The 13,023-nt window shown below is 37.6% G+C and overlaps 1 protein-coding gene across 2 annotated transcripts; it reads left to right on the top strand.

The window, feature by feature from the left end:
- The first annotated feature begins 1,124 nt into the window (after positions 1–1,124).
- LOC131532036 (protein Wnt-7a) lies at positions 1,125–12,546 on the top strand. Of its 2 annotated transcripts, none has more exons than XM_058763339.1 (4): positions 1,125–1,315; positions 2,311–2,537; positions 4,926–5,197; positions 10,179–12,546. In XM_058763339.1, the coding sequence occupies exons 1-4, from the start codon at positions 1,245–1,247 to the stop codon at positions 10,659–10,661; spliced, it is 1,053 nt and encodes a 350-aa protein (XP_058619322.1). In that variant the 5' UTR covers positions 1,125–1,244; the 3' UTR covers positions 10,662–12,546. The 2 variants fall into 2 exon arrangements, with proteins under 2 accessions (XP_058619322.1, XP_058619323.1); XM_058763340.1 differs by having other exon boundaries at positions 1,176–1,315; positions 2,311–2,533.
- The last annotated feature ends 477 nt before the right edge of the window (positions 12,547–13,023 follow it).

Consider the following 13,023-nt stretch of genomic DNA (forward strand, 5'->3'; position numbering starts at 1 on the left):
GCATCTTGTCTTGAAATGAAGCCCAACAGGACTCGACTCAACTCGACTGAAGCTGAGCAGAACTACTATTATTTAGGTGACAATATGTGCTCTGTTGTTGTGAAATTATATGTAGGAACAATACAAACTTTAGAGTCACAGATTTCATCTGACCAGCATTTATCCAGTTTTTACAAATTTTGATAATAATGTTACGTAATAATACAGATATTTTCAGTATTTCTCTACAAAAGATGTATGATCTGATATTTAGCCGTTCTGTGAGAGCTGGAGAGGTAATGTAATAAACAGCTCTCTGGCCAAAATGTGGTAGAGTTTACCATAACTAAGACAATACACCTTTTTAAAACATTGTGTTTCCGTCCATTCACTGGTCATGCCAGCAGGGGGAGTGATTGCGAAAGGTTTTGTAGTATAAATTAAAAAATGAGTTTTTAAAATTGGGATCACATGCCTTTCTCAAGAGTATAGAGAATAAAGGGACAGACATCAGAGTCTCAGGCCTTTTCTCAAACCTGCGGTCATTACTGAAGCACCTGCAGTTTACCTCCAGACTCCTAAACCACATCAAAATACGCCTGACAGCTGCCTGTTAGTTCCCTGCTAGTTTACCATCAGTATGACCATGACCACCTTTATCTGGACCCTTAACAGTGATTTAAAGTAGTATTTCTGTACTTTACAGAAAACTAACACATATTTAACTTTAAAAAAACAGGTTTTGATACAGTCCTATTTGCTTATAGTCAACACTTTTAAGCTTGCTTTGAAAGCAAGTGTTTCTTTTACAATCACTTCTAAATTCAACTTAACAATTCATATTGATTCACTGATTCAAAGCCACCTGTTGTGTCGAGACATGTTCGGTGCTGTAGATGCATGACGGGAAGTGTCAGATGGTGTGTTTTTTATTAATAGTGGTATTAATGGATCTGAATAAAAGCAGACACACGACTTCTGTGATGCATATGAGATCGCATGGGTGGGCTCAGCAGCCCTCAGGAACACGCCCAGGTATATAAGGTACAGCCGGAGGATGCAGGGGTCAGACCTGCGCCGCTATGCGCGCTCAACACGAGCTGGATGCACCTTGACGGCGGATGGATCTACATGTGCGGGCAAAAGTGTCCTTGTTGGAAACCCAGGCTATTTCAAACGGACTTTATTTAATTGCTGAAAGACTGACCATTCCACCTGAGAGCTCAGTTTCTCGTTACTTCTGAGCGACACGAGACAGGACCATCATGAGCAGAAGAACACGACGCTGGATTTTGCACATTTTCCTTTGTCTCGGAATAATCTACTTGAAAATGGGGTGAGCTGTTTGGAAAAATGCATCATATCATAATGTTGTTATAATAATGTTGTCTATTCTGCATTATGCTGCTCTGTATATTTGTCTATTTTTCCAGTTGCAACAGAAGCTATTTGTATTTCTTACATAACTTTGTCGCACTATTGTTGTAAAATATATTGATGGTAACACTTTACTTAAAGCCTTTATGCATAATGCATTATGAAGTTTTGCCTTGTAGTGCACCTTATAATGCACTGTACAATCTCATGAATAATTGTAACCACAGTTAATACATTATAACACTTATCAGTCCCATTGTTACACTATGCGTTTTATAATTATTTACGACAACATATAATGTATTACAACGCACATTGTGAATAATTATAACGCATTAATAACCCTTAATAATGCATTATACATAAAGGCTTTAAGTAAACTGTTACCGAATTTGTTTTTATTCAGTGGGAGGGAAAAGCACTTTTTTAAAGTAATGATGCTTTCCAAAGACATTAAAGGGTCTGCTGCGCGCTTCGCAGGAATCTTCGGAAATGATCTCTTTATCCAATAGGCTAAGTGACCCTGGACCACAAAACCAATCATAAGGGTCTTTTTTTATTATTATTGAGATTTATACATCATATGGAAGCTAAATAAATAAGCTTTCCATTCGTGTAGGACAATATTTGGCTGAGATACAACTATTCTGTGCAAAAAAAAATCAAAATATTGAAAAAACCGCCTCAAACGCTGTCCAAATGAAGTTCTTAGCAATGCATGTTACTAAACAAAAATGAAGTTTTGATATATTTACGGTAGGAAATTTACAAAGTATCTCCATGGAACATGATCTTTACCCTAATGATTTTTGGCATAAAAGAAACATCGATCATTTTGACCCATACTTGTTGACTATACACCCGTTATGGCTGGTTTTGTGCTCCAGGGTCACATATTTGTTTGATTAGCAACCAATGTTAAATATGAAGACGCTCTTCTCTGCTCGACTTCAGGCGGTTCTCCACCGTGCTGGCGCTGGGAGCGAGCATCATATGCAACAAGATCCCCGGCCTGGCGCCCCGGCAGCGCATCATCTGTCAGAGCCGGCCGGACGCGCTCATCGTGATCGGTCAGGGCGCGCAGATGGGCATCAACGAGTGCCAGTTCCAGTTCAAGCACGGCCGCTGGAACTGCTCCGCGCTCGGCGAGAGGACCGTCTTCGGGAAAGAGCTGAAAGTGGGTATGTTGGAAATCTCCTCTCGTATGTCTAAAACAGCATTTAAGAGTGTTTACTAATCTGGTTACGCATTATACAGTTTGTTTAGTTTTGGGTAAAACAGTTACCTCCTTTACTAGTCCCAGTTCATAGGCTACGTTATAAAGATCGACCTGTTCAAGTTAAGATTTCCGCAATACATGCCTGAAATGTCTGGCAGATGAGATACATGAGCGTGTTTCTTACCTTACGCGCTCCAAAGCATCTCAGAAACCAGTCATTAAAGATGGCAATAAAGCTCAAATAAATGTACAGGTTCTTCAGAGCCTCCTACCCGATCTCATGAAAGTGTGTATCAATAGCACGAGTTCTGTTTCTGTGGCGTGCTATTTATACGCAGAACTTGACTTTAGCGTGCATATGATAAGCAATGGTTAGGATTAGCGGTGTGGGGTGGGTGCGTATTATCATACGCCAACAAATTGCGTATCATATGCACGCCAAAGTCAATTTATGCATATAGCAAGCCAAATAGAAACAGAAAATCGTGCTATGCATTTTCATTGGAGAACCATCATGAATTGCTGTATAGTTCCTTAAAGATCAAAAGTTCTTGCAGTTTTATTTTATGTAGTTACCTGAGGTCAGTGTTTTTAAGAGTACAGCCCCTCTCTCTGACTGAAAGCCTTCTTGTGAGTTTGGTAGTAGCATTTTTTTATGCATGCATCAGTGTTTGGGTTGGTATTTGCAGCCTGAAGAGTTTTTCCACAGGTGTAAATTACAGAGCATGATAAGATGTCACCTGAGACAAATGGACTTTTACTTTGCCAATCCAACCTGCTTAAAAATAAGGCACAGCTGCTGTATCAGTTTATAAAGGTTCACGAGGTCTAAGCTCTGAGTGAAGTCAGTAATGAAAAAATCTGGGGGGAAAAATACAAGTCTACTTGCTCCTAATATTATGCTTAGTGTCTGAGAGACACTTCAAATGACTCAAAAGCACAATAAACAGATCATTCTTGTAGCACACACAGACTAATGCATCTTTGCTTTTGATAATCTTATAAGAATTTTTGTTGTTAATAGTCCCAAACGTTATTTTACATTTTTAGACTATTTTTACAAAATTTATTTTATTGCATCCCAGCCACATTTCTGAATACTGCATGTCTCCTGGATACAAGAGAGGGTTAAAGGGTGACACTATACAATACAATCTCATTAGTTAACTTTAGTTAATGCATTACCTAACATTAACTAACAATGGACAATACATTTGTTTCAGTAGTAAATGTTGAAATTACCAGTAATTAAGGTTAATAAAAGCTTTGGAAGTATTTTTCATTGTTAGTTCATGTTTGGTGATTTAGTAATGTTAATGTTAAATGGAAACTGTTAAAGTGTTAATGGTTAAAGTTGAAATAATATATGATGTTCAATATTTTGAAGGAGAAAGAACAGACAGTCTCAACATAACATGAGAGAAATCACATTTTTGAATATACGTTTGTCTATAGTGTTATCATGGACGACAGCTCTAATTTACAGTTTGGGTTAATTGTTATCCATCTGCCGATTATGCAAATACAGCCGTGTTTGTCAGTGATTTATGGAGAAGGAATAAGTGATAACCTCAGGAAGTTCATGTGTTCAGGAGTTCATCTGCTTCTTGACAACATGAAGTAGATCATTAGTTTTTTTTTTTGGTAACACTTTATTTTAAGGTCTCTTAACTAGTTGCTTATTTGCATGCATATTACTAGAATATTAGCCATTTATTAGTAGTAATTAAGCACATATTAATGCCTTATTCTACATCCCTAATCCTACCCAATACCTAAACTTAACAACTACCTTACTAACTATTAATAAGCAGCACATTAGTAATTTATTGAGGGAAAAATCGTAGTTAATAGTTAATAAGTGTTCCCTATTCTAAAGTGTTACCTTTTTTTTTTTTTTGAGCTCATTCATAGAGCATCACTTGTTTGCCCAGGTCTATTAATGTAATTAATATTCTCTGTCTGTAATATCTTTTAAAATACAAAGATTAATTTTAAAAAGTACACACTTAGTATACTGACTATGTAATTGTCTGCACATAACTATTTTACAAATATATGCACCATAGTGGTCTAAGAGATTTGGACATAAATCTGAAGTGTTGCAAGTCAGCAGTTCATTGATTTAATGTAATTTATTTTTACATTTTAAAGCAATTTTAAAGTTTTTGAGTTTCTAACCACATTAAATTCCACATTAATGCAGATAGTTGATGCTTTAGTTGAAGTATTTGATTTTTGGCCATGCAAAGTTGCTACACATTCAATGCATATCTCTAAAAAACAGTGATTGTTGTAAAGCAGAGTAATATGATGTCCACAAGTCTGTGTTCTCTCTCCGTGTTAACAGGCAGTAAAGAGGCAGCGTTCACGTACGCCATCATCGCAGCAGGAGTGGCTCATGCCATCACAGCCGCCTGCACGCAGGGAAACCTCAGCGACTGCAGCTGCGACAAAGACAAGCAGGGCTTCCACGGTCACGCCGACGGCTGGAAATGGGGCGGCTGCTCAGCAGACATCCACTACGGCCTGGGCTTCTCCAAAGTCTTTATGGATGCTAGAGAGATCAAACACAGCGCCAGGACTCTTATGAATCTGCATAACAACGAAGTTGGACGAAAGGTATGTATTTGATTATGCTTTCAAGATGTATGTTTCTTGTAAATAAAAATTGTCAGACATGATTCAGTTTCGAGGGCTTCCTTTGAAGGAACAGTTGACTCAACCCCATCTCATGGAGAAACTAACTATTTTACGAGGTGGCGATTTTGGGCAAATTCTTCGGATTCACAATTTTTAGAAAAACAGTTAGCATGGAAGTCCCCCCCCCCCAACCCCACATTAAACATAATGACTTGAAAAAAGTTACAAACTGCCATATTGGCTGACCCAAAAATGAAAAATGCACGCACTCGTGAGTGACTTACTTTCTTCTGTAAAACACACGTTCTGCTGGTCTTTTCCATGCACCAAAAGCATGCAGTGACTAGTGACCAAAAAGGGGGTGAAAAAAAACTATACTATGCCCTGAAAGTATGCACTGTTTTGTTGAAGTAAAAGTACATACTTTTGAGTGTGTAGCAGAAGAGTAGGCAAGCTTTGGTGCCCAAAATAGTTAGAACACTTGCCATATTTAACAGGTTTCAGTTGTTTTTGTTGATCTGGCCATTACAATACCCTTAAAACGAACTATTGCTGGATCTACCTGCGACGGAAGGAATCTGCTGAACGTTGAAAATGATGGACTGACCCCTCAAAGTCCGGACCTCAACCCCATCCAGCAAATTTGGGGCGAGTTGGAAAATGAACTGGACAGATCTATTGGAAATAGGGGACTTTTGGCATACTTTTTTCAACATGCTATGCTTTTTATTCTACTCTTACATACTATTTAGGATGGATGTATGCACATTGAGACGCAGGGACAGTTATTTTTACAGCTAAGGTCAGCTGATGACGTTTGTTTGTGGGCAGAGTCTACCTGGTAGCAGAACATGACAGTTTTCAAGTAGCAAAGGTACATTTGAGTTTATGTTTCAAAATGATGGCTTCATTCTCGCAATTCTAAGATTATATCTCATAATTCTGATAAAGAAAAACAACTTGTCATTCTCTTTTTTCCCCTCGGCTCAGAATCACGAGTTTATATCCCACAATTCTGGCTTTTTTCCCGCTCAGAATTGACAAACTCGCTATTATTGAGTTAAATCAAGTCCGAACTAGCAGAAAACTTAAGAGAAAAATATTCAGAATTTTGAGATAAAATAGATGTTGTTATGTAAAATGTTATAGGTTTAAGTAGTATTTGATGCTGTAACTGTAGGGCTAATACAAAACGTCCCCTATGAACTGCATATGTGAATATTATGTATTCCTGTTGTTTAAATCAAATTGGCAGTATTCTATATAAATGATTTGCATTCCGATTCTGACATCCAAAGGCACAATAATACTTTTTTTTTTTCTTTTATTCCATGGATTTTACCCTCCACTTGTTATCAGTGTTTTTCTGCCATCGCTATGCACACAGCTGCAAGTGACGTAACTGTGACGTCTACCCCGAATTGGTCTATTATGCATTTAGGAGTTTCCCTCAGGCGCTACATTTATGGCAGGAGGGTATTTAGATGAAGGTGATTTACTAAGGTTTGTGGTAGTCAGTTTACTGGAATTTATGCCATTATTTACCACCCAAAAAGCATGCCGTAACCCATTTTTTTGCCTGTGTTGTTAGTAGATTACACACACCTGATTATCATTGGCTCTGCTTATTTGCAACTCTGCAATAATTTGCACTGCTCTTGGTAGATTGTTTTGGTCATTATGAAAATGATTTGTGTCTTTAATTTGCTCATTGTCAGTAGATCAGCCGCAGATCTTTCCAGTCTCATCCGTGCTTTTATGGGATTGTGGCTAACGCTAATTTGCCCTGTTTAGTAAGTCTGGCCCTTAAGTTGTCTTTCACTGAAATCTTCCCATCCGCTACAGTTCAAATCTCGCTGTTTATGCATATTCCAGCTTGGTGTGTCATGTTCAGCTATGAGACACGTGACGTTTGGCCGTGCCTCGTCATGTTAAGTCTGAAAATGAGCATGTGGGTGAGTAAATGACCAGCTTTTCATTTTTGGGTGAACTGTTCCTTAAAGAGGTATTATCTATCAGTGAAGTGATGTTTTGGTTACACTGAACGGATCAAGTGAAAGTCAAGTACAGGGAAGGATTCAGTAACTATGGCACTGCGGTTTGCAGCCGTCAACAATCCGGCAGCGAAGCCAAGACTCGACTGGCACACCAATAATAGGAAGCTTTTAGGGCTAAGAGCAGAATAAGTGCTAGAGTTTGATTACAAATCAGATGAGCTCTGTGCAAATCCACTCCCATTTTCTGCTCAGTTAAATAGACATTGGCTTACACCAGTATCCCCTATCGCTATCTTTGATGGAAACGTTTCATCTTTGATGCTGTGTTTTTGTCTCAACTTTCAATGCTCAAACCGCCAAAGATCCTAAAAGGCTTTTTCACTTTCACCTGCATTTAGATGCCGTGCTTTTTTCTGCACATACATTTGTTGTCTTTGATGTGGAATAAGGGATGCGGTCCCTTGGGAAAAAGAAGCGCGCTGAATGTTTACTTGTAGTGTATCTTAATATATATATATTAAAATTGTACTTGCAATGAAATAAAGACCTCTACACTTTCATGACTGTTTTTCTTAACATGCTTAAGTGCACTTGTTAAAAAGTCAGCTTTTTCTAATGAATGGTTTTACTTTAATAATCACTGAATACATTTTTCTCATGCTTTAACAAAGTACACTTATTTTGATGTGTTGACTAACATACTAAAGCACATGGAAAGTAGGCTACTTGAGTATCATCATTACAAATGTGTAATTACAAATACATCACTATAGACGTTTCAATAGAAATGACATTAAAATATATTTAAGTTTACTATAATGCTTGTTAGTACACCTTTTAACCATATACACCTAAGTTTAATTAATTAAAATTTTTTAAAAATGCTAAAGTGTACTTCTTTTTCACCAGGGGTCAAAACAACCGTCTTGTTTTGCAATTTTGTTTATTAAAATAAAACAACAAGCCCTCCTATCTTGTCATGATCAAGTTAAAGCAATGGTTCTCCAGAAGGAAAAACTCCACAGAAGCAGTCATTAAGCCGCATGTATTTCAAGTCTTCTGAAGCTTCTCTTAAGTTTCTTGAAAGTCTGATGAGCAAACACCATTAACGTCAAAGCTGTCAAATACAATTTGACAGAAGTTTCATTTTATCATGTTCGGGTGACCTGTTCTTTTAACCAGGGCATGTGTGAAGTAAGAGCCAAAGAGAGAGCAGAATAATCGCTCTTGCTCTCCCAGTCGAGTTTAATGAGGGGTAAAGAAGCTTCCATCTGATGTCTGGCTTGTTGCACGTTTGGTCACAGAGAGCTGATTCATGGCACCAGCTCCTCTCCTCAGTCCCCACGCCGTTTGTACCATCTTATCTGAGCAGCTAAATTGCCTCTTAGTGAACTGACTAGCCTTACAGGATCATTCTAGCTGCAGGTTTTGTCTTGAGCAAACTAAAAGAGTGCTCTGTTTGAACGCTCCCCTCCCGTTCTAATGACGCTGGCTCACGGTGCCGTCTCTGAAGAGCAGATCGCAGAAGGTCTCGGTGCGAGTCGCTGAGCTGATGTACGATACGCCGGGCCATTTTGATTGGTGTCATTGGTGTTGGGGAAAATAACATTGTGTGCAATGACAATACAGTTATTGTATTGTTTGTTGAATGTGAAGACATGAGCAGATACTCCAGATATCAGTTTGCTAAGTCAAGCCTCCTTTTTATTATCGCTTATACAGGATTCGTGATATTAAAACAAGAAACAAATAATATTGAACTTGCCATGTGCTATGGGCATGAAAGGATATTAGTCTATACTTTTTTAACCAATAAAACAGTCAAAAAAATAATTGAGACGTTAAAGAAAGAACCCAAGAGATCTTACAACCATCAAGAAAACTCTAACAAACACTGAACATAAAAAAGTGTTGAATGTTGGACACAGTTTTTCTTGCTTAGCCCCAGCAACTACATGGTAAAAGTGGTAAAAAATAATCTGAACATTTTTGCAACCAGATAAAACCCTCGAAAGCCACCACCAACAGTACTGTGATTGCTTTTTGTAAAATTGATGGTGTACCAACAGCTTCATGTTTTCATAATATTGAGGATTTGTCACGTGCGTGAAGGCTGGTATAGACTACATGACTCAAATCTGAACAGATTTTTAATTAAACACTAGGCATCATAAATAAATCATCGATAATAAGTAACACTTGAGTAAATAAGTAACACTTTATTTTAAGGTGTCCTTGTTACACGTTGGGTTAGGTGTCCTAATCCTAACCCATGCACTTACTATTATAATAACAATAAATTATGCATAATTACATGCAAGTAACCCCAAACCAAACCCTAACCCTAACAATATAGTAAGTACATTAATTATGTAGTTAATTAATATTACCCAGTACCTAAATGTATAATTAAACTGTAACAAGGACACCTTAAAATAAAGTGTATCCTAACCTTCTCAACACTGTTTACAATATGTGACCCTGGAGCACAAAAGCAGTCATAAGTAGCTCATGTGTATTTGTAGCAATAGCCTACAATACATTGTATGGGTCAAAATATAAATTTTTCTTTAATGCCAAAAATCATTAGGCATTAAGTAAAGATCATGTTCCATGAAGATATTTTGTAAATTTCCTACCGTAAATATATAAAAACTTAATTTTTGATTAGTAATATGCACTGCTAAGAACTTCATTTGGACAACTTTAAAGGAGATTTTCTCAATATTTAGATTTTTTTGCACCCTCAGATTCCAGATTTTCAAATAGTTGTATCTCAGCCAAATATTGTCCGATCCTAACAAACCATGCATCAATGGAAAGATTATTTATTCCAAAAATTGACCGTTATGACTGATTTTGTGGTCCAGGGTCACATATGTGGTGTGTTCATTGTCAGTTACGAGACATTTGATTGATGAAAGCACTGATTTTTCATGTTCTTGCTGCTGTGCTGGTCCCAGGTCCTGGAGAGGAACATGCGTCTGGAGTGTAAATGTCATGGTGTGTCTGGATCCTGCACCACCAGAACCTGCTGGATGACCCTCCCCAAGTTTCGCGAGCTCGGCTACATCCTCAAAGACAAATACAGCCATGCAATCCACGTGGAGCCGGTCAAAGCCACGCGCCACAAACGCCCCACTTTCCTCAAGATCAAAAAGCCCTACTCGTACCGCAAGCCCATGGACACGGATCTGGTGTACATCGAGAAATCGCCCAACTACTGCGAGGCGGACCCTGTGACGGGCAGCGTGGGCACTCAGGGCCGGGTGTGCAATAAGACGCTGGTGCACCATCCCAACGGCTGCGACCTGATGTGCTGCGGCCGCGGATACAACACACACCAGTATTCACGCGTCTGGCAGTGCAACTGCAAGTTCTTCTGGTGCTGCTATGTCAAATGCAACACTTGTAGCGAGAGGACAGAGGTGTACACATGCAAATGAGCGATGCTTATGGAAAAGGTAAGGGCCTTTCATCCTGACATTAAAAGATGACTCAATCAGGTGGCATTTGTTCTTTTGCACAAGACCTTACTTCAGACTCACTTTCATGGAAGATCATCAAGAGTGTCAAAGCTTTACTCTGGAGAAGGAACATGGAACTAAAAGTGTAAATGACTGTACCTTTGATGCCACACAGCTTTCCTTGCTTTCTCCGATAAATCCTGAAGCTGTCTGGATTCAAATAAGGCTCTCTGTAAAACCCATAACAACTACCTGCACCTTGACTTTACCAATGTAGCTACTGAAACAAGGACGTCTTGCAGGCATGCAGCGTAATGTGCAGAGATACTGACAAATAGAGCAAAACAGCAAGGTTCCAGAAGTAGAGGAGAGTACTTTCTCATCATTTTTTGCTTCAAATCAACCCAGGCGGAAAAAAAAAGTGCACTTCTATAATGTACTAAAAGTGCTGTATTTTCACACACTAATTTTGTACTTAATATTCGGTTACTCTTTATTTTAAGGTGTCCTTGTTACAGTGTAATTATACCTTTAAGTACTGAGTAATATTAATTAACTACATGTTCTTACTATATCGTTAGGGTTTTTAGGGTTTGGCTTAGGGTTACTTGCATGTAATTATGCGTAATTAATTGTTATTATAATAGAAAGTGCATGTAACATGTAACAAGGACACCTTAAAATAAAGTGTTACCAATTATTATAAGATAATTTTAAGAATATCTAAGTGCACTCAACTGTGCTATTTTGGGACACCATGAATATGAAATAAAATGTGCTTTTAACATACTTTCTCTGTAAAAAAAAAAAAAAAAAAGTATTTAGAGACCACTTGTAGTACACTTGAACCCACTTGTGTATGAAAGATGGTGTCCCAAAATAACACAGTTGAGTACACTTAGATGTTCTTAAGATTATCTTAAGAAGTACTAAAGAATAATTTTTAGTATGTTAAGTACAAAATTAGTGCGTCAAAATAGAGCACTTTAAGTACATTATGGAAGTGCACTTTTTTTCTCCTGGGAAAAAGTTGTTTTTTAAGTAAATTCCTATAGAGAAAATGAATAGGAAAAGCCTTCTGGAACCAAGGTTGCTGATCGCTGTTGTGCTCTGTTGTTAAATTCTTCCAAACAACTGATTTTATTTATTTATTAAAAACAATGTTGTTAACTGTAATTAATGAGACACTGGAAAGAAATAGTGGATCTGCATTTCTGTTCATTAATACACTGAGATTTGTATCTTCTGAAAGAATAGCTTTTTTAGTTTACAAGACAAGAAGCAATATATATATATATATTATTTTTTTTCTATGAGAAATTTCCTGTATGCTGCTAGTCTGGAATAATCACATTCGCTGTAATATTATGAAACTACTGACCACAAGCTTTTTGTAACTGGTAAGTGATGAATCCAGATGTAGAATTTACACTGAAATTGTAAAATATTGGTAAGAGAGTATATTTTGTAAAAGAATATTTTTATATGAATGTTTTATTTATACTATGTCATTTCTGGACACCCAATGCATTCCGTTTGCATTATGCAATAATTGTAATTTGTGGGTGACAAAGCTGGAATGTGGATGTTAATTATTAAAATCAAGTTTAGATCTCATGCAAAATTTTTATAGTAGTGTTTGCTAGTGGTTTAGTGATTTACTTGGGTTTAGTGATTTAAACAAAGCGATGGCAGACACAAAAAAAAAAAAAAAAAAGGCCAAAAAATGGGAACTGAATCATATCTATTGACCAGAACATTACACACAGGACGGTGGAGTGTTGTGTTTGGGCTCTTTTGAATTGGGCCAGTAAGCATCACTCAACGCCTCAGCATCTGCACTGCTTTAGCAAACACAAATCACTTAAAACACCACTCACAGTTCCTTCAGAATATGTAGTTTCTGTTAGCAGTGTTAGTGTACCTCATGTGTGATACTGCCACAAATTGTGTTAAGAAATTCAGGCTGAATAAACATTACGCAACAGTAATGCCCACAAATGCTCCGTGTTGGACAGTGATTCAAGCTCCGCGTGTAATTGACGAGCGCAGTAAGTGTTATAGTGATGACTTGCTCAAGTGGGCGGAGCTGGAGCTGTCAGGTGATTGATGACTTTGACATTTCTTTCATTCAGACCTTTGCCACTAGTTGCTAAACAACTCCATTGCCTGCTGCGAAATGTCCAACAGATCGCCTTACACATGATAGCATAGATAGCTTTCTCAAAAACATTAACACACAGAAAGATAGGCATATTAGATAGATAGATAGATAGATAGATAGATAGATAGATAGGTAGATAGATAGATAGATAGATAGATAGATAGATAGATAGATAGA

This window comes from Onychostoma macrolepis, chromosome 23 (genome assembly GCF_012432095.1).
Source record: "Onychostoma macrolepis isolate SWU-2019 chromosome 23, ASM1243209v1, whole genome shotgun sequence".
Taxonomy (NCBI): Eukaryota; Metazoa; Chordata; class Actinopteri; order Cypriniformes; family Cyprinidae; genus Onychostoma; species Onychostoma macrolepis.

Excerpts from the sequence above, each read along its gene's own strand:
- LOC131532036 (XM_058763339.1), top strand. The coding sequence starts at position 1,245 with ATGAGCAGAAGAACACGACGCTGGATTTTGCACATTTTCCTTTGTCTC. Across the intron at positions 1,316-2,310 it reads ATAATCTACTTGAAAATGGG|GCGGTTCTCCACCGTGCTGG; the intron begins GTGAGCTGTTTG and ends GCTCGACTTCAG. Across the intron at positions 2,538-4,925 it reads CGGGAAAGAGCTGAAAGTGG|GCAGTAAAGAGGCAGCGTTC; the intron begins GTATGTTGGAAA and ends CCGTGTTAACAG.